Here is a 21,795-nt window from a genome sequence, read left to right on the forward strand (position 1 = left end):
TGTTTGGATTCGATGTGCAATTTCCGAGATATTTCAATACTTTCAAATAAATTGAACTCTCTGCACAACACCAGAAAGAAATCGAAATAAAGTTTTAGTTATGACAATAACTAACACAAACCAGACTCTGAACATCAGTCTACATAGACACTGTCATTGTTGATCCTACACACACCCCAACTCACATAAACAAGCTGCATTCAGAGCTGCATGTAGAACTCAGAGCACATAAATTCCCACTTAGTGCTGCAACTATGAGAAAGAAATGAACATAATAAGACACGTAAGAATAACTACCATGACTTAAGAGGTGGATGCACTGTCACAACACTTAGGAAAAAAAAAACGGACTAACATGACCACCGCGCACAGCAACATACAAATCCTAAGTGTGTAACAATACCTTATTTATGGGTCATTTAGACAACACAGCCAAGCTGTTTAAAAACACCGATATCAGACTCAATTTTGCCACCACTAACGAAAAGGAGGAAACTGGTGCATCTCATCTCACAACCAGACGAGAAACTGAGCAAATCACCAATTTATAAAGGGACATGCTATCGTTGTCACAACTACTACATTGGCCAAATTGGCAGAAATTTGAAATCCCGTTTTAAAGAGCATATTGCCTGTTTCAGACTAGATAAAGTCAACAGATCAGCTACAGTGAATCGCATAGACAAGACACCCTGTCGCAATAGATAATCGTCTTAAAGTAGTGCACACTTTAGAGAAGGGTTAAAAATGGATGTCTTGGAAGAAATGCAAATATTCAGCCGTGGCCAAAACTGGGAAAACGAGATCCTAAACGAAATTGAAGCTATGTGAAACTCGCATTTCCCCACCAAGTTCAGGTCACAACTTCTGAAACAGAAAATTTATAATTATTAAGAATATGGAAGGATCTGAGTTCCAACAGCAATATGTTTGTAATTCTTTAAAATAATGATTATACTGTCGTTATTAACAGCAGTTTATCACAGTCCCTGATGTTTTAATATATTTCGTCGACCAGTATCAGAGATGCGTCAGTAAGGTGTGCAGAAGACTTTGCAAGTGACAGATAATAACAGGATCGACACACCGATAATTAAATTGAAAGTAGCTTTGTTTTGACCGCGCTCATGTGTCTATGCGCAGCAGAATTGATTGGGATGATTTAAGTGTCCTTTGCAATTTTATAAACAGTTGTTAATTAAGTCAAGGGACCATAGTAACTGACGTGACTGGAAACATGTGAACAAAGCGAATCATTTTTTTAAAAATATTTGAACAGCAGGCCAACAAATGAAGTGAATATTCCCTGATATTAGGTAATCCTTCTCTTCCTTTCGTTGAATGGCTACAGTAATGGCGAGGCTGTAAACAACAACATTAACATTTACGTGTGGTCTCGTTAAATAATTTTTATATTGTCGTTTGAGACTGAATTTGAAGTTAGTACCTCGAAACATGTTGCTTTATTAAATAATTTAAGCAATTCAACAAAAATCTGTGGCTTGTAGCGGTCTTCGTGAAAAAAAAATTATGACGTGGGTTTGCTTGGTTGCCACGCTGTTCCCGGTAAATTATGCTGTTTCCTTGGCGTAGCGTTCGAATCGGCGCTGTACTGCAGTGGATACGAAATTTTATTGAGTCTACAGTCCTCAGTCTCTTCTCCGTCGCTCCCTCGTATAGCTTATCGAGCTATAGAAAAATGCCCGGCCCAACACCTTGGCGCGCGGTTTCCTAGCACATTTAAGCTTGGTTGCAGTATTCCTGCCCGATATCCGTTCCTAATTTCCGCGAGATCTCCCCCTGTCCTTACTACACAACACAATCCAACAGTAGTTTATTATTTTTCTGTGGACAAAGAATATCCACGAAGGCACCATGAGCCCACATTAAGTTACACATAAGAGCTATTGTAGTAGAAGAACACGGCCATGCTGTAACTTCGACGTGCGCGCCTATGCATATAAGGGCCCAATTGTATCAATCAAGAAAAAAGCAAAAGTGTGAAATTTCAAGATGGAGAAGATGTTCTTTTCAAGAATTGGAACTTTCTCAAATTCTATGAGATGTAACTTGCGGTCATGGAGCTACGAATCCTGCAGTTCCTATGACGTGGCTGCATGAGAATGTATGAAACTGGGTAGACGAGCATAACTTTGATTCAAAGATAAGCTACTGAAAGTCGATTCTACTTGGCAATTTCAAGTTCAGTTTGTGTGATTTCCCCCATTCATCTAGTCGAATCGAAGGTTACATTTTACCCAAAAAAACGTAGCTTTCAAAACACATTTTGTTCGAATTTCATTGTTCCTGTAATATTAAAAACTTGCAAGTGTTTAAACTCAGAAGAGGTTTCCTGGACCCACTCTTTAGCAATTATGGACGTGTTGGGTGTCGCATTTTCCTGCTGGAATTGTCCAAGTCCGTCGGAATGCACAATGAATGGATGCATGTGATCAGACAGGGTGCTTACGTACTTGGCACTTGTCAGAGTAGTATCTAGACGTATCAGGGGTACCATATCACTCCAACTGCACACGCTCCACACCTTTACAGAACTTCCACCAGCTTGAACAGTCCCCTGCTGACATGCAGCGTCCATGGATACATGAGATTGTCTCCATAACCGTAGACGTCCGTCCTCTCAGTACAATTTGAAACGAGACTCTTCCGACCAGGAAACATGTTTCCAGTCTTCAACAGTCTAGTGTCGGTGTTGACGGACACACGTGAGGTTTAAAGCTTTGTTTCGTGTTTCCATCAAAGGTACACGGATGGGCCTTCAGCTCCGAAAGCCCATATCGATGATGTTTTTTTGAATGGTTTGCACGCTGACACTTGTTGATGGCCTAGCATTGAAATCTGGAGCAGTTTGCGGAAGGGTTGCACTTCTGTCATGTTGAACGTATCTCTTCAGTCGTCGTTGGTCCCGTTCTTGCAGGATCTTTTTCTGGCCGTAGCGAGGACGGAGATTTGTTTTACCGGATTCCTGATATTCACGGTACACTCGTGGAATGGTCGTACGAGAAAATCTCCATTTCATCGGAGGTGCTGTGTCCCATCGCTCCACGTTCAAACTCACTTAAATCTTGGTAGCGTGCCATTGCAGCAGCAATAACCGGGATAACAACTGCGCCAGACACTTGCAGTCTTGTATAGGCGTTGCCGACCGCTGCGCCATATTTTGCGTGTTTATGTACACTCCTGGAAATAGAAAAAAGAACACATTGACACCGGTGTGTCAGACCCACCATACTTGCTCCGGACACTGCGAGAGGGCTGTACAAGCAATGATCACACGCACGGCACAGCAGACACACCAGGAACCGCGGTGTTGGCCGTCGAATGGCGCTAGCTGCGCAGCATTTGTGCACCGCCGCCGTCAGTGTCAGCCAGTTTGCCGTGGCATACGGAACTCCATCGCAGTCTTTAACACTGGTAGCATGCCGCGACAGCGTGGACGTGAACCGTATGTGCAGTTGAAGGACTTTGAGAGAGGGCGTATAGTGGGCATGCGGGAGGCCGGGTGGACGTACCGCCGAATTGCTCAACACGTGGGGCGTGAGGTCTCCACAGTACATCGATGTTGTCGCCAGTGGTCGGCGGAAGGTGCACGTGCCCGTCGACCTGGGACCGGACCGCAGCGACGCACGGATGCACGCCAAGACCGTAGGATCCTACGCAGTGCCGCAGGGGACCGCAACGCCACTTCCCAGCAAATTAGGGACACTGTTGCTCCTGGGGTATCGGTGAGGACCATTCGCAACCGTCTCCATGAAGCTGGGCTACGGTCCCGCACACCGTTAGGCCGTCTTCCGCTCACGCCCCAACATCGTGCAGCCCGCCTCCAGTGGTGTCGCGACAGGCGTGAATGGAGGGACGAATGGAGACGTGTCGTCTTCAGCGATGAGAGTCGCTTCTGCCTTGGTGCCAATGATGGTCGTATGCGTGTTTGGCGCCGTGCAGGTGAGCGCCCAAAATCAGGACTGCATACGACCAAGGCACACAGGGCCAACACCCGGCATCATAGTGTGGAGAGCGATCTCCTACACTGGCCGTACACCTTTTGTGATCGTCGAGGGGACACTGAATAGTGCAAGGTACATCCAAACCGTCATCGTACCCATCGTTCTACCATTCCTAGACCGGCAAGGGAACTTGCTGTTCCAACAGGACAATGCACGTCCGCATGTATCCCGTGCCACCCAACGTGCTCTAGAAGGTGTAAGTCAACTACCTTGGCCAGCAAGATCTCCGGATCTGTCCCCCATTGAGCATGTTTGGGACTGGATGAAGCGTCGTCTCACGCGGTCTGCACGTCCAGCACGAACGCTGGTCCAACTGAGGCGCCAGGTGGAAATGGCATGGCAAGCCGTTCCACAGGACTACATCCAGCATCTCTACGATCGTCTCCGTGGGAGAATAGCAGCCTGCATTGCTGCGAAAGGTGGATATACACTGTACTAGTGCCGACATTGTGCATGCTCTGTTGCCTGTGTCTATGTGCCTGTGGTTCTGTCAGTTTAATCATGTGATGTATCTGACCCCAGGAATGTGTCAATAAATTTTCCCCTTCCTGGGACAATGAATTTACGGTGTTCTTATTTCAATTTCCAGGAGTGTATCTCTGTATTGGTAGCCGGCCCCTGTGGCCGAGCTGTTCTAGGCGCTTCAGTACAGAACCGCGCTGCTGCTATGGTCGCAGGTTCCATTCCTGCCTCGGGCATGGATGTGTGTGATGTTCTTAGGTTAGTTAGGTTTACGTAGTTCTAAGTCTAGGTGATTGATGACCTCAGATGTTCTGTCCCATACTGCTTAGAGCCATTTGAACCATTTTTTCTGTATTGGAATATACATCCCTATACCAGTTTCTTTGGCGCTTCAGTGTAAATCGTTCGCATGTGACATATGAACATCGACACCATTAGTGGTATATGATGACCTGTGGTCGGCCGGAGTGGCCGAGCTGTTCTAGGCGCTACAGTCTGGAGCCGCGCGACCGCTACGGTGGCAGGTTCGAATCCTGCCTCGGGCATGGATGTGTGTGATGTCCTTAGGTTAGTTAGATTTAAGTAGTTCTAAGCTCTAGGGGACTGATGACTTCAGCTGCTAATAGTGCTCAGAGCCATTTGAACCATTTTTGATTACCTGTGTATCAACAACCTGTCTGTTCCTGAGTAATATTACACTAGAGAATAAAATGTCTAGAAGTTTTATATCTTTTAGTCATATGTGCTGTGCAATTATTTTTATAATAAACATATTTTTGTTAGAAATATTTCACATTTTCATTTGACACAACCTTATATACGTGGTGTTTCAAAGTCTTTGCATCAAATGTCTCTGGGTGATAGATCATAGCACGGGGAACAAGTTTTGTCGGAGACAAAATGTTCAATGACTCTTATCGATGGCCATAGGCGATATCTGTTATGCCCCTGAGAATTGGCATGGCATATGCACTTTGCAGCGTGTATGTGACTTGTTGGGTATTGCCTGTAATCCAGCTATCTGCTCCTTGTGAAAGGGATAAGTAGCAAAAATTAAAGTTCCTGACTACGTACTAAAATACATCGTACAAAAGAATTAGGGAAACACTTTTACTAACCTGTGGTACGTCAGATCTGTTTTGAGACAGGCGCTACCTGTGGCCTTATAGTATCGCTCGGGGTCTTCGCTTTCAGTGTAGGCAATTATTACAATAATTCGCCATTTATTGTGTTGTGCATTACCGAGTTAGGTGATCCCTGAGAAGGAAGGAACTACCGGGGTCCCAGAATTTTCTAGTGACGTACAGAGATGGCAGCTGTCTTTTGTGGACATTGTATTCAACCAAGCATATGTGGTTCAAATGGCTCTGAGCACTATGGGACTTAACATCTATGTTCATCAGTCCCCTAGAACTTAGAACTACTTAAACCTAACTAACCTAAGGACACCACACAACACCCAGTCATCACGAGGCAGATAAAAACCCTGTCCCCGCCGGGAATCGAACCCTGGAACCAAGCATATGTAAGCGACATCTTAATGCAGTGCAGTTTGCAAGAACGGTCTGCTTGATCCAAAAAAGATGGACTTTCGGTCGTGGTGCTGCAGATGCCAATGTGTCTCCATGTGTGATCCACAGGTTGTGGACACGCTACAAGGAGACAGGTAGGTGCACAAAGCGAGTTGGACAAGGTCGTTGACGCATTGCCACCCCACGTAAAGGCAGATATCTGACCATCTCTGGGTTGCGGCATCATACTGATACCACCAGAGCACTGCAGAACGATCTCAGAAGGGGCACTGGAGTCGCTGTGTCCTGTGTAATGAACAGGCAACGAGAAAGGACTGTGCGACCCAGATGTCCCATTAGATTACCCCACTTGACACACCTCGCAGTTCGCCTTAAGTTCTGCCATTCCAAAGTCCCCTGACAACTTCGTCACTGGAAAGAAGGATTATTTACAGACGAGTTAACATATCCTCCAAAGCAGGGTGGTGTGTTCAGTTGTGGCTTGGTGAGCGGTAGCTGTCAAATGTTGTCCAGGAAATCGACAGATTTCCAAGGTTCATATGCCACTGTGGGGAGGATTCAGTTTTGACAGCCATACAGATCTTGCCGTTGTCCATAGTCGCCTTACATCCAGGCAGTACAGCGAACAGATCCTGTTGGACTATGTGGTGGCTGCTACATACAGCGGTGGCTGTGAATTCCCTCTAATGCCAGGGCCTATGTGGTGGGCGTCAGCAGGGATGTCTTGCGAAGCCTGGAGGTTGAAGTAATGGAATCGCTGGCGCTGAGTTCCAAACTAAGTCTCATCGTGCGTATGTGGGACATGCATGAGAGACATTTTCGTGGTCGTTCTCTTCCACTACATACTGTCTAAGAACTCTCATAACTCTCATTGAAGAATGGGAACAGATACCTCAGGGTGACCTCCATAGAGTTATACAGAGACGCCACAAAGGTGTCAGGCAGATATAAACGCTCACGGAGGGCATACATGTTATTGGAGTCCAATGAAAATCACCCAAGATGCCGGGATGAATGATTGTGTCCACTTTGTTTTCGACGCCTTTCCTACATTTCAGGTTTTTATGTGAACAACAGAGGATGTAACGTATTTTTGTGTACTAATTAATTAGTGATAGGTAAAGGTATAATTTGATAACATACCCAGTCCTCAATTATTGCTCAATGGAGTACGGCCGACGCCCAGATCCAAGTTCACTAATACTTTTGAGCAGTCTATCTTTCTCCGCTTAGAGATACTCATTCTTATGATTTTCTGGCTGAAAATCACTCTATTAATTTACTGCGGTGGGTAGTACGCAGTACACTTAGTTAATAGAACCTATTAGTGCAGTGAAATCTCGTAGTCCCACTGCCTGCGAATACGTAAGGATCCGTAGTGTCATTGGTAAACCCGCCAGGGTATTTATTTAATATTTGTTGCCAAATTATAGACCTGTTACCTGATCTTTGAAACAGGTCGTACATCTTACAATTGTCGTTTTTCACCTTTTACAGTTTTCTTTTCTTTTGTTTTGTCTACAACATTTACAAAGAATGATACTTTTCAAAATATCAATAATTTAAGGTTGAAATATAAATAAAATTTTGTTGTTTTTTAAGATGAATATAAAAAGGAGATAGGATAGAGGAGACATTTGTTAGTACCATCACCGAATGTGACTGATGGTGAATACCTCGAAATGGTTTCCTCGAGCCGTTGACCGCCAGTCACACACGCACGCACACACACACACACACACACACACACACACACACACACACACACATGGTTATTAGTAGAGAAATAATGTTTGTTATCCTATTTATTACTAATCCTATGTATTAACTACTTTAGGTGCCCATCTGTGTACAGCATTTGGTGTTTTCTTGGCTAGATCGCCAGCACCTTTTGCTTATTTACTGTCACATCTCAGCTTCCTCCTCCTGTTCCTCCGCATTGTCACTATTTTGGTGTCACTGTGGGTATCACTGTCCATCCTCTGGAGATTGTTGTTGCGCTGCACATAGGCATGTCTGTAATGTCGTGTCCGCATGTACTCTTCATGTGTTGCATTTGAAATACTGTTTGTCAGTGTGTTTAATTGTGCCTATTGTTCTTCGTCTCTTATTGCTGTTTATATATCTATGCCTGTATCTGTGTAGTCTAAGTGTAGTGTATGTCTATTGTTTGCGTATTGCCCGCAGAAAAAGACAGTGTGTTATGGGGACTTTCTTCCCCGCATGTGCATGTAGGTGTCTGCCTCAGACTCGTGCGGTTTAAGTGCGTGGGATAAGGTCCGCGTCCGGTTAAGAAATGTACCGTACCTCGGCTGGGATCGATATGTCTCATTCTCAACCGCTCCCTTACGCTGATTTTCCGGAAAGCGTTTGACTCGGTGCCCCACTGCAGACTCCTAACTAAGGTACGAGCATGTGGGATTGGTTCCCAAGTATGTGAGTGGCTCTAAGACTTCTTAAGTAATAGAACTCAGTACGTTGTCCTCGATGGTGAGTGTTCATCGGAGGTGAGGATATCATCTGGAGTGCCCCAGGGAAGTGTGGTAGGTCCTCTGTTGTTTTCTATCTACATAAATGATCTTTTGGATGGGGTGGATGGCAATGTGCGGCTGTTAGCTGATGATGCTGTGGTGTACGGGAAGGTGTCGTCGTTGAGTGACTGTAGGAGGATACAAGATCTTGGACAGGATTTGTGATTGGTGTAAAGATTGGCAGCTAACTCTAAATATAGATAAATGTAAATTAATGCAGATGAATAGGAAAAAGACTCCTGTAATGTTTGAATACTCCATTAGTAGTGTAGCGCTTGTCACAGTCACGTCAATTAAATATTTGGGCGTAACATTGCAGAGCGATATGAAGTGGGAAAAGCATGTAATGGCAGTTATGGGGAAGGCGGATAGTCGTCTTCGGTTCATTGGTAGAATATTGGGAAGATGTGGTTCATCTGTATAGAAGACAGCTTATAAAACACTAATACAACCTATTCTTAAGTACTGCTCGAGCGTTTTGGATCCCTATCAGGACGGATTGAGGGAGGACATAGAAGCAATTCAGAGACGGGCTGCTAGATTTGTTATTGTAGGTTTGATCATCACGCGAGTGTTACGGAAATGCTTCGGGAACTCGGGTGGGAGTCTCTGGAGGAAAGGAGGCATTCTTTCCGTGAATCACTACTGAGGAAATTTAGAGAACCAGCATTTGAGGCAGACTGCAGTACAATTTTATTGCTGCCAACTTACATTTCGCGGAAAGACCACAAATATAAGATAAGAGAGATTAGGGCTCGTACAGAGGCATATAGGCAGTAATTTTTCCCCCGTTCTGTTTGGGAGTGGAACAGGGAGAGAAGATGCTAGTTGTGGTATGAGGTACCCTCCGCCACGCACCGTATGGTGGATTGCGGAGTATGTATGTAGATGTAGATGTAGAAGTCGTGCAGCCTACGTCCCTTACCACTCACATCCCACTCACCTTGCCACGCGTCCAAACGCCAACTTTTAAGGTGACGTATCGTCTTTATTGGCACACCGGTTATTGTGTGTAACTTAGGCGATAGCGCTAAAGGGCTGCTTCCTGGACTCGGGAGGCGCGCTGGCCCCGGATCGAATCCGCCCGGCAGATTAACGACGACGGCCGGTGTGCCGGACAGCCTGTATGTGGTTTTTAGGCGGTTATCCACATCCTACTAGGTGAATACCGGGCTGGTCTCCACGCCCCGCCTCAGTTACACGACTCGCAGGCATTTGAAACACATTCACACTATTTCACGATTTACACTAGATGCAGACAGCTGGGATCCACTCACTCCGTCCCGGAAAGGGGGGGGGGGGGTGGCAGCAGGAACGGCGTCCAGCCACCCCTTAAACTTAACCATGCCAAACCCGTACTTTACACTGCTCGACCCCTTAAACTTAACCATGCCAAACCCGTATTTTACACTGCTGACCCTGTGCACAATGCAGCATATAGGCAGCAGGAACGGCGTCCGGCCACCCCTTAAACTTAACCATGCCAAACCCGTACTTTACACTGCTCGACCCCTTAAACTTAACCATGCCAAACCCGTATTTTACACTGCTGACCCTGTGCACAATGCGGCATATAGGCAGCAGGAACGGCGTCCGGCCACCCCCTAAACTTAACCATGCCAAACCCATAATTAACACTGCACGACCCCTTAAACTTAACCATGCCAAACCCGTACTTTACACTGCTGACATTGTGCACAATGCGGCATATAGGCAGCAGGAACCGCGTCCGGCCACCCCTTGAACTTAACCATGCCAAACCCGTACTTTACACTGCTCGACCCCTTAAACTTCACCATGCCAAACCCGTACTTTACATTGCTGACCCTGTGCACAATGCGGCATATAGGCAGCAGGAACGGCGTCCGGCCACCCCTTAAACTTAACCATGCCAAACCCGTACTTTACACTGCTCCACCCCTTAAACATAACCATGCCAAACCCGTACTTTACACTGCTGACCCTGTGCACAATACGGCATATAGGCAGCAGGAACGGCGTCCGGCCACCCCTTAAACTTAACCATGCCAAACCCGTACTTTACACTGCTCTGCCCCTTAAACTTAACCATGCCAAACCCGTACTTTACACTGCTGACCCTGTGCACAATGCGGCCTATAGGCAGCAGGAACGGCGTCCGGCCACCCCTTAAACTTAACCATGCCAAACCCGTACTTTACACTGCTCCATCCCTTAAACTTAACGATGCCAAACCCGTAATTTACACTGCGGACCCTGTACACAATGCGGCATATAGGCAGCAGGAACGGCGTCCGGCCACCCCTTAAACTTAACCATGCCAAACCCGTACTTTACACTGCTCCACCCCTTAAACTTAACCATGCCAAACCCGTAATTTACACTGCCGACACTGTGTACAATGCGGCGTATAGGCAGCAGGAACGGCGTCCGGCCACCCCTTTAACTTAACCATGCCAAACCCATACTTAACACTGCTCGACCCCTTAAACTTAACCATGCCAAACCCGTACTTTACACTGCTGACCCTGTGCACAATGTGGCATATAGGCAGCAGGAACGGCGTCCGGCCACCCCTTAAACTTAACCCTGCCAAACCCGTACTTTACACTGGTCCACCCCTTAAACTTAACCATGCCAAGCCCGTAATTTACACTGCTGACCCTGTGCACAATACGGCATATAGGCAGCAGGAACGGCGTCCGGCCACCCCTTAAACTTAACCCTGCCAAACCCGTACTTTACACTGGTCCACCCCTTAAACTTAACCATGCCAAACCCGTACTTTACACTGCTGACCCTGTGCACAATGCGGCCTATAGGCAGCAGGAACGGCGTCCGGCCACCCCTTAAACTTAACCATGCCAAACCCGTACTTTACACTGCTCTGCCCCTTAAACTAAACCATGCCAAGCCCGTAATTTACACTGCTGATCCTGTGCACAATGCTTTATATAGGCAGCAGGAACGGCGTCCGACAACCCCTTAAACTTAACCATGCCAAACCCGTACTTTACACTGCTCTGCCCCTTAAACTTAACCATGCCAAACCCGTACTTTACACTGCTGGCCCTATGCACAATGCGGCATATAGGCAGCAGGAACGGCGTCCGGCCACCCCTTAAACTTAACCATGCCAAACGCGTACTTTACACTGCTCCATCCCTTAAACTTAACCATGCCAAACCCGTAATTTACACTGCGGACCCTGTACACAATGCGGCATATAGGCAGCAGGAACGGCGTCCGGCGACCCCTTAAACTTAACCATGCCAAACCCATACTTTACACTGCTCCATCCCTTAAACTTAACCATGCCAAACCCGTACTTTACACTGCTGACCCTGTGCACAATGCGGCATATAGGCAGCAGGAACGGCGTCCGGCTACCCGTTAAACTTAACCATGCCAAACCCGTACTTTACACTGCTCCACCCCTTAAACTTAACCATGCCAAACCCGTACTTTACACTGCTGACCCTGTGCACAATGCGGCATATAGGCAGAAGGAATGGCGTCCGGCCACCCCTTAAACTTAACCATGCCAAACCCGTACTTTACACTGCTCGACCCCTTAAACTTCACCATGCCAAACCCGTACTTTACATTGCTGACCCTGTGCACAATACGGCATATAGGCAGCAGGAACGGCGTCCGGCCACCCCTTAAACTTAACCATGCCAAACCCGTACTTTACACTGCTCTGCCCCTTAAACTTAACCATGCCAAACCCGTACTTTACACTGGTGACCCTGTGCACAATGCGGCATATAGGCAGCAGGAACGGCGTTCGGCCACCCCTTAAACTTAACCATGCCAAACCCGTACATTACACTGCTCCATCCCTTAAACTTAACCATGCCAAACCCGTAATTTACACTGCGGACCCTGTACACAATGCGGCATATAGGCAGCAGGAACGGCGTCCGGCCACCCCTGAAACTTAACCATGCCAAACCCGTACTTTACACTGCTCCACCCCTTAAACTTAACCATGCCAAACCCATAATTTACACTGCTGACCCTGTGTATAATGCGGCATATTGGCAGCAGGAACGGCGTCCAGCCACCCCTTTAACTTAACCATGCCAAACCCATACTTAACACTGCTCGACCCCTTAAAATTAACCATGCCAAACCCGTACTTTACACTGCTGACCCTGTGCACAATGTGGCATATAGGCAGCAGGAACGGCGTCCGGCCACCCCTTAAACTTAACCCTGCCAAACCCGTACTTTACACTGGTCCACCCCTTAAACTTAACCATGCCAAGCCCGTAATTTACACTGCTGACCCTGTGCACAATGCGGCATATAGGCAGCAGGAACGGCGTCCGACCACCCCTTAAACTTAACCATGCCAAACCCGTACTTTACACTGCTCTGCCCCTAAACTTAACCATGCCAAACCCGTACTTTACACTGCTCTGCCCCTTAAACTTAACCATGCCAAACCCGTACTTTACACTGCTGACCCTGTGCACAATGCGGCATATAGGCTGCAGGAACGGCGTCCGGCCACCCCTTAAACTTGACCATGCCAAACCCGTACATTACACTGCTCCATCCCTTAAACTTAACCATGCCAAACCCGTAACTTACACTGCGGACCCTGTACACAATGCGGCATATAGGCAGCAGGAACGGCGTCCGGCCACCCCTTAAACTTAACCATGCCAAACCCGTACTTTACACTGCTCCACCCCTTAAACTTAACCATGCCAAACCCGTAATTTACACTGCCGACACTGTGTACAATGCGGCGTATAGGCAGCAGGAACGGCGTCCGGCCACCCCTTTAACTTAACCATGCCAAACCCATACTTAACACTGCTCGACCCCTTAAACTTAACCATGCCAAACCCGTACTTTACACTGCTGACCCTGTGCACAATGTGGCATATAGGCAGCAGGAACGGCGTCCGGCCACCCCTTAAACTTAACCCTGCCAAACCCGTACTTTACACTGGTCCACCCCTTAAACTTAACCATGCCAAGCCCGTAATTTACACTGCTGACCCTGTGCACAATACGGCATATAGGCAGCAGGAACGGCGTCCGACCACCCCTTAAACTTAACCATGCCAAACCCGAATTTACACTGCTCTGCCCCTTAAACTTAACCATGCCAAACCCGTACTTTACACTGCTCTGCCCCTTAAACTTAACCATGCCAAACCCGTACTTTACACTGCTGACCCTGTGCACAATGCGGCCTATAGGCAGCAGGAACGGCGTCCGGCCACCCCTTAAACTTAACCATGCCAAACCCGTACTTTACACTGCTCTGCCCCTTAAACTAAACCATGCCAAGCCCGTAATTTACACTGCTGATCCTGTGCACAATGCTTTATATAGGCAGCAGGAACGGCGTCCGACAACCCCTTAAACTTAACCATGCCAAACCCGTACTTTACACTGCTCTGCCCCTTAAACTTAACCATGCCAAACCCGTACTTTACACTGCTGGCCCTATGCACAATGCGGCATATAGGCAGCAGGAACGGCGTCCGGCCACCCCTTAAACTTAATCATGCCAAACGCGTACTTTACACTGCTCGACTCCTTAAACTTAACCATGCCAAACCCGTATTTTACACTGCTGACCCTGTGCACAATGCGGCATATAGGCAGCAGGAACGGCGTCCGGCCACCCCTTAAACTTAACCATGCCAAACCCATAATTAACACTGCACAACCCCTTAAACTTAACCATGCCAAACCCGTACTTTACACTGCTGACCCTGTGCACAATGCGGCATATAGGCAGCAGGAACGGCGTCCGGCCACCCCTTGAACTTAACCATGCCAAACCCGTACTTTACACTGCTCGACCCCTTAAACTTCACCATGCCAAACCCGTACTTTACATTGCTGACCCTGTGCACAATGCGGCATATAGGCAGCAGGAACGGCGTCCGGCCACCCCTTAAACTTAACCATGCCAAACCCGTACTTTACACTGCTCCACCCCTTAAACATAACCATGCCAAACCCGTACTTTACACTGCTGACCCTGTGCACAATACGGCATATAGGCAGCAGGAACGGCGTCCGGCCACCCCTTAAACTTAACCATGCCAAACCCGTACTTTACACTGCTCTGCCCCTTAAACTTAACCATGCCAAACCCGTACTTTACACTGCTGACCCTGTGCGCAATGCGGCATATAGGCAGCAGGAACGGCGTCCGGCCACCCCTTAAACTTAACCATGCCAAACCCGTACTTTACACTGCTCCATCCCTTAAACTTAACGATGCCAAACCCGTAATTTACACTGCGGACCCTGTACACAATGCGGCATATAGGCAGCAGGAACGGCGTCCGGCCACCCCTTAAACTTAACCATGCCAAACCCGTACTTTACACTGCTCCACCCCTTAAACTTAACCATGCCAAACCCGTAATTTACACTGCCGACACTGTGTACAATGCGGCGTATAGGCAGCAGGAACGGCGTCCGGCCACCCCTTTAACTTAACCATGCCAAACCCATACTTAACACTGCTCGACCCCTTAAACTTAACCATGCCAAACCCGTACTTTACACTGCTGACCCTGTGCACAATGTGGCATATAGGCAGCAGGAACGGCGTCCGGCCACCCCTTAAACTTAACCCTGCCAAACCCGTACTTTACACTGGTCCACCCCTTAAACTTAACCATGCCAAGCCCGTAATTTACACTGCTGACCCTGTGCACAATACGGCATATAGGCAGCAGGAACGGCGTCCGACCACCCCTTAAACTTAACCATGCCACACCCGAATTTACACTGCTCTGCCCCTTAAACTTAACCATGCCAAACCCGTACTTTACACTGCTCTGCCCCTTAAACTTAACCATGCCAAACCCGTACTTTACACTGCTGACCCTGTGCACAATGCGGCCTATAGGCAGCAGGAACGGCGTCCGGCCACCCCTTAAACTTAACCATGCCAAACCCGTACTTTACACTGCTCTGCCCCTTAAACTAAACCATGCCAAGCCCGTAATTTACACTGCTGATCCTGTGCACAATGCTTTATATAGGCAGCAGGAACGGCGTCCGACAACCCCTTAAACTTAACCATGCCAAACCCGTACTTTACACTGCTCTGCCCCTTAAACTTAACCATGCCAAACCCGTACTTTACACTGCTGGCCCTATGCACAATGCGGCATATAGGCAGCAGGAACGGCGTCCGGCCACCCCTTAAACTTAACCATGCCAAACGCGTACTTTACACTGCTCCATCCCTTAAACTTAACCATGCCAAACCCGTAATTTACACTGCGGACCCTGTACACAATGCGGCATATAGGCAGCAGGAACGGCGTCCGGCGACCCCTTAAACTTAACCATGCCAAACCCATACTTTACACTGCTCCATCCCTTAAACTTAACCATGCCAAACCCGTACTTTACACTGCTGACCCTGTGCACAATGCGGCATATAGGCAGCAGGAACGGCGTCCGGCTACCCGTTAAACTTAACCATGCCAAACCCGTACTTTACACTGCTCGACCCCTTAAACTTCACCATGCCAAACCCGTACTTTACATTGCTGACCCTGTGCACAATACGGCATATAGGCAGCAGGAACGGCGTCCGGCCACCCCTTAAACTTAACCATGCCAAACCCGTACTTTACACTGCTCTGCCCCTTAAACTTAACCATGCCAAACCCGTACTTTACACTGCTGACCCTGTGCACAATGCGGCATATAGGCAGGAGGAACGGCGTCCGGCCACGCCTTAAACTTAACCATGCCAAACCCGTACATTACACTGCTCCATCCCTTAAACTTAACCATGCCAAACCCGTAATTTACACTGCGGACCCTGTACACAATGCGGCATATAGGCAGCAGGAACGGCGTCCGGCCACCCCTGAAACTTAACCATGCCAAACCCGTACTTTACACTGCTCCACCCCTTAAACTTAACCATGCCAAACCCATAATTTACACTGCTGACCCTGTGTATAATGCAGCATATTGGCAGCAGGAACGGCGTCCAGCCACCCCTTTAACTTAACCATGCCAAACCCATACTTAACACTGCTCGACCCCTTAAACTTAACCATGCCAAACCCGTACTTTACACTGCTGACCCTGTGCACAATGTGGCATATAGGCAGCAGGAACGGCGTCCGGCCACCCCTTAAACTTAACCCTGCCAAACCCGTACTTTACACTGGTCCACCCCTTAAACTTAACCATGCCAAGCCCGTAATTTACACTGCTGACCCTGTGCACAATGCGGCATATAGGCAGCAGGAACGGCGTCCGACCACCCCTTAAACTTAACCATGCCAAACCCGTACTTTACACTGCTCTGCCCCTAAACTTAACCATGCCAAACCCGTACTTTACACTGCTCTGCCCCTTAAACTTAACCATGCTAAACCCGTACTTTACACTGCTGACCCTGTGCACAATGCGGCATATAGGCTGCAGGAACGGCGTCCGGCCACCCCTTAAACTTGACCATGCCAAACCCGTACTTTACACTGCTCCATCCCTTAAACTTAACCATGCCAAACCCGTAATTTACACTGCGGACCCTGTACACAATGCGGCATATAGGCAGCAGGAACGGAGTCCGGCCACCCCTTAAACTTAACCATGCCAAACCCGTACTTTACACTGCTCCACCCCTTAAACTTAACCATGCCAAACCCGTAATTTACACTGCGGACCCTGTACACAATGCGGCATATAGGCAGCAGGAACGGCGTCCGGCCACCCCTTAAACTAAACCATGCCAAGCCCGTAATTTACACTGCTGACCCTGTGCACAATGCGGCATATAGGCATCAGGAACGGCGTCCGACAACCCGTTAAACTTAACCATGCCAAACCCGTACTTTACAATGCTCTGCCCCTTAAACTTATCCATGCCAAACCCGTACTTTACACTGCTGGCCCTGTGCACAATGCGGCATATAGGCAGCAGGAACGGCGTCCGGCCACCCCTTAAACTTAACCATGCCAAACCCGTACTTTACACTGCTCCATCCCTTAAACTTAACCATGCCAAACCCGTAATTTACACTGCGGACCCTGTACACAATGCGGCATATAGGCAGCAAGAACGGCGTCCGGCCACCCCTTAAATTTAACCATGCCAAACCCATACTTTACACTGCTCCATCCCTTAAACTTAACCATGCCAAACCCGTACTTTACACTGCTGACCCTGTGCACAATGCGGCATATAGGCAGCAGGAACGGCGTCCGGCTACCCGTTAAACTTAACCATGCCAAACCCGTACTTTACACTGCTCCACCCCTTAAACTTAACCATGCCAAACCCGTACTTTACACTGCTGACCCTGTGCACAATGCGGCATATAGGCAGCAGGAACGGCGTCCGGCCACCCCTTAAACTTAACCATGCCAAACCCGTACTTTACACAGCTCGACCCCTTAAACTTCACCATGCCAAACCCGTACTTTACATTGCTGACCCTGTGCACAATGCGGCATATAGGCAGCAGGAACGGCGTCCGGTCACCCCTTAAACTTAACCATGCCAAACCCGTACTTTACACTGCTCCACCCCTTAAACATAACCATGCCAAACCCGTACTTTACACTGCTGACCCTGTGCACAATACGGCATATAGGCAGCAGGAACGGCGTCCGGCCACCCCTTAAACTTAACCATGCCAAACCCGTACTTTACACTGCTCTGCCCCTTAAACTTAACCATGCCAAACCCGTACTTTACACTGCTGACCCTGTGCACAATGCGGCATATAGGCAGCAGGAACGGCGTCCGGCCACCCCTTAAACTTAACCATGCCAAACCCGTACATTACACTGCTCCATCCCTTAAACTTAACCATGCCAAACCCGTAATTTACACTGCGGACCCTGTACACAATGCGGCATATAGGCAGCAGGAACGGCGTCCGGCCACCCCTGAAACTTAACCATGCCAAACCCGTACTTTACACTGCTCCACCCCTTAAACTTAACCATGCCAAACCCGTAATTTACACTGCTGACCCTGTGTATAGTGCGGCATATAGGCAGCAGGAACGGCGTCCGGCCACCCCTTTAACTTAACCATGCCAAACCCATACTTAACACTGCTCGACCCCTTAAACTTAACCATGCCAAACCCGTACTTTACACTGCTGACCCTGTGCACAATGTGGCATATAGGCAGCAGGAACGGCGTCCGGCCACCCCTTAAACTTAACCCTGCCAAACCCGTACTTTACACTGGTCCACCCCTTAAACTTAACCATGCCAAGCCCGTAATTTACACTGCTGACCCTGTGCACAATGCGGCATATAGGCAGCAGGAACGGCGTCCGACCACCCCTTAAACTTAACCATGCCAAACCCGTACTTTACACTGCTCTGCCCCTTAAACTTAACCATGCCAAACCCGTACTTTACACTGCTCTGCCCCTTAAACTTAACCATGCCAAACCCGTACTTTACACTGCTGACCCTGTGCACAATGCGGCATATAGGCTGCAGGAACGGCGTCTGGCCACCCCTTAAACTTGACCATGCCAAACCCGTACTTTACACTGCTCCATCCCTTAAACTTAACCATGCCAAACCTGTAATTTACACTGCGGACCCTGTACACAATGCGGCATATAGGCAACAGGAACGGCATCCGGCCACCCCTTTAACTTAACCATGCCAAACCCGTACTTTACACTGCTCCACGCCTTAAACTTAACCATGCCAAACCCGTAATTTACACTGCTGACCCTGTGTACAATGTGGCATATAGGCAGCAGGAACGGCGTCCGGCCACCCCTTTAACTTAACCATGACAAACCCATACTTAACACTGCTCGACCCCTTAAACTTAACCATGCCAAACCCGTACTTTACACTGCTGACCCTGTGCACAATGTGGCATATAGGCAGCAGGAACGGCGTCCGACCACCCCTTAAACTTAACCATGCCAAACCCGTACTTTACACTGGTCCACCCCTTAAACTTAACCATGCCAAGCCCATAATTTACACTGCTGACCCTGGGCACAATGTGGCATATAGGCAGCAGGAACGGCGTCCGACCACCCCTTAAACTTAACCATGCCAAACCCATACTTTACACTGCTCTGCCCCTTAAACTTAACCATGCTAAACCCGTACTTTACACTGCTCTGCCCCTTAAACTTAACCATGCCAAACCCGTACTTTACACTGCTGACCCTGTGCACAATACGGCATATAGGCAGCAGCAACGGCGTCCGGCCACCCCTTAAACTTAACCATGCCAAACCCGTACTTTACACTGCTGACCGTGCGTACAATGCGGCATATAGGCAGTAGCAAAAGAAGAAACCCAAGAAAGTAGTGTCATTGGTTGTTGTTGTGGTCTTCAGTCCTAAGACTGGTTTGATACAGCTCTCCATTCTACTCTATTCTGTGCAAGAGTCTTCATCACCCAGTACCTACAACAACCTACATCCTTCTGAATCTGCTTAGTGTATTCATCTCTTGGTCTCCCTCTACGACTTTTACCCTCCACGCTGCCCTCCAGTACTAAATTGGTGATCCCTTGATGCCTCAGAACATGTCCTACCAAACGATCCCTTCTTCTAGTCAAGTTGGGCCACAAACTTCTCTTCTCCCCAGTCCTAATCAAAATCTCCGCATTAGTTATGTGATCTACCCATCTAATCTTCAGCATTCTTCTGTAGCATCACATTTCGAAAGCTTCTATTCTCTTCTTGTCCGAACTATTTATCGTCTATGTTTCACTTCCATACATGGCTACACTCCATACAAATACTTTCAGAAACGACTTCCTGACACTTAAATCTATACACAATGTTAACAAATTTCTCTTCTTCAGAAACGCTTTCCTTGCCATTGCCAGTCTACATTTTATATCCTTTCTACTTCGACCATCATCAGTTATTTTGCTCCCCTAATGGCAAAACTCCTTTACTACTTTAAGTGTCTCATTTCCTAATCTAATTCCCTCAGCATCACCCGACTTAATTCGACTACATTCCATTATCCTCGTTTTGCTTTTGTTGGTGTTCATCTTATACCCTCCTTTCAAGACACTGTCCATTCCATTTAACTGTTCTTCTAAATCCTTTGCTGTCAGAATTACCTTGCGCTCCCTGTATTTTACCCCTGCCACCTTCAGAATTTGAAAGAGATTTTTCCAGTCAACATTGTCAAACGCTTTCTCTAAGTCTACAAATGCTAGAAACGTAGGTTTGCCTTTCCTTAATCTTGCTTCTAAGATAAGTCGTAGGGTCAGTATTGCCTCACGTGTTACAATATTTCTACGGAATCCAAACTGACCTTCCCCGAGGTCGGCTTCTACTAGTTTTTCCATTCGTCTGTAAAGAATCCGCGTTAGTATTTTGCAGCTGTGGCTTATTAAATTGATTGTTCGGTAATTTTCACATCTGTCAAGACTTGATTTCTTTGGGACTGGAATTATTATATTCTTCTTGAAGTCTGAGGGAATATCGCCTGTCTCATACATCTTGCTCACCAGATGGTAGAGTTTTGTCAGGACTGGCTCTCCCAAGGCCGTCAGTAGTTCTAACGGAATGTTGTCTACTCCCGGGGCCTTGTATAGACTCAGATCTTTCAGTGCTTTGTCAAACTCTTCACGCAGTATCATATCTCCCACTTCATCTTCATCTACATCCTCTTCCATTTCCATAATATTGTCCTCAACTACATCGCCCTTGTATAGACCGTCTATATATTGGTAAGCGTCAGCAAATGTTTTGTCGCTAAGAGAAGTTGTTCCTATGATGTGATCTACCATCGTAGACGTTTGGTGCAAAGAAATTGTAACATCCTGTATATGTAGTGCTATAGCTGATTGTAGTGGATATTGTGTTTCGTTGCAGATAGCTCTGAGGGCGGCGATGCTGGAACACGAGAACGCGGTGCTGCGTGCGCAGTTGGTGACGCTGCGGGAAGAGGCGCACAGTTTGAGACACCTGTTGCTGCAGCAGCGAGCACTCCCGGAGTCCTGAGCTGCACTCGTCCGTTCCTTCACGAGCGGCAGCCCCAGCGCATCGTCACGGCTTTGACGCCGAGGGAGCATTTGACGGGCAGCGCAGCGAAATCTGCCCCGCGTCTGGCTGCTCGTTGCCCTCTACCCGCACTGCAGCGGAAAGCAGTGGATCACTACAGTACCTGCAATCTGTGACCCCGGTGTTGTTGTTCGCCTTGCGGCTGTACATCCCGAAAGTGTCTGGCGTGTAGCGTACGGCGCGCAACTAACAGCCGAACACTGCCAAGAACAGCTTACTGACT

At 47.9% G+C, this 21,795-nt stretch overlaps 1 protein-coding gene across 1 annotated transcript in view; it reads left to right on the forward strand.

The window, feature by feature from the left end:
* LOC126339797 (CCAAT/enhancer-binding protein alpha) overlaps positions 1-21,512 on the forward strand; it is a 45,987-nt gene extending 24,475 nt beyond the window's left edge. Inside the window, exon 4 of the mRNA XM_050001666.1 lies at positions 21,384-21,512. Coding sequence (XP_049857623.1) covers positions 21,384-21,512 — 129 coding nt within the window. The remainder of the gene's footprint in view (positions 1-21,383) is intronic.
* Positions 21,513-21,795: the final 283 nt, after the last annotated feature.

The sequence above is a fragment of the Schistocerca gregaria genome, chromosome 1 (assembly GCF_023897955.1).
Source record: "Schistocerca gregaria isolate iqSchGreg1 chromosome 1, iqSchGreg1.2, whole genome shotgun sequence".
Lineage (NCBI taxonomy): Eukaryota > Metazoa > Arthropoda > Insecta > Orthoptera > Acrididae > Schistocerca > Schistocerca gregaria.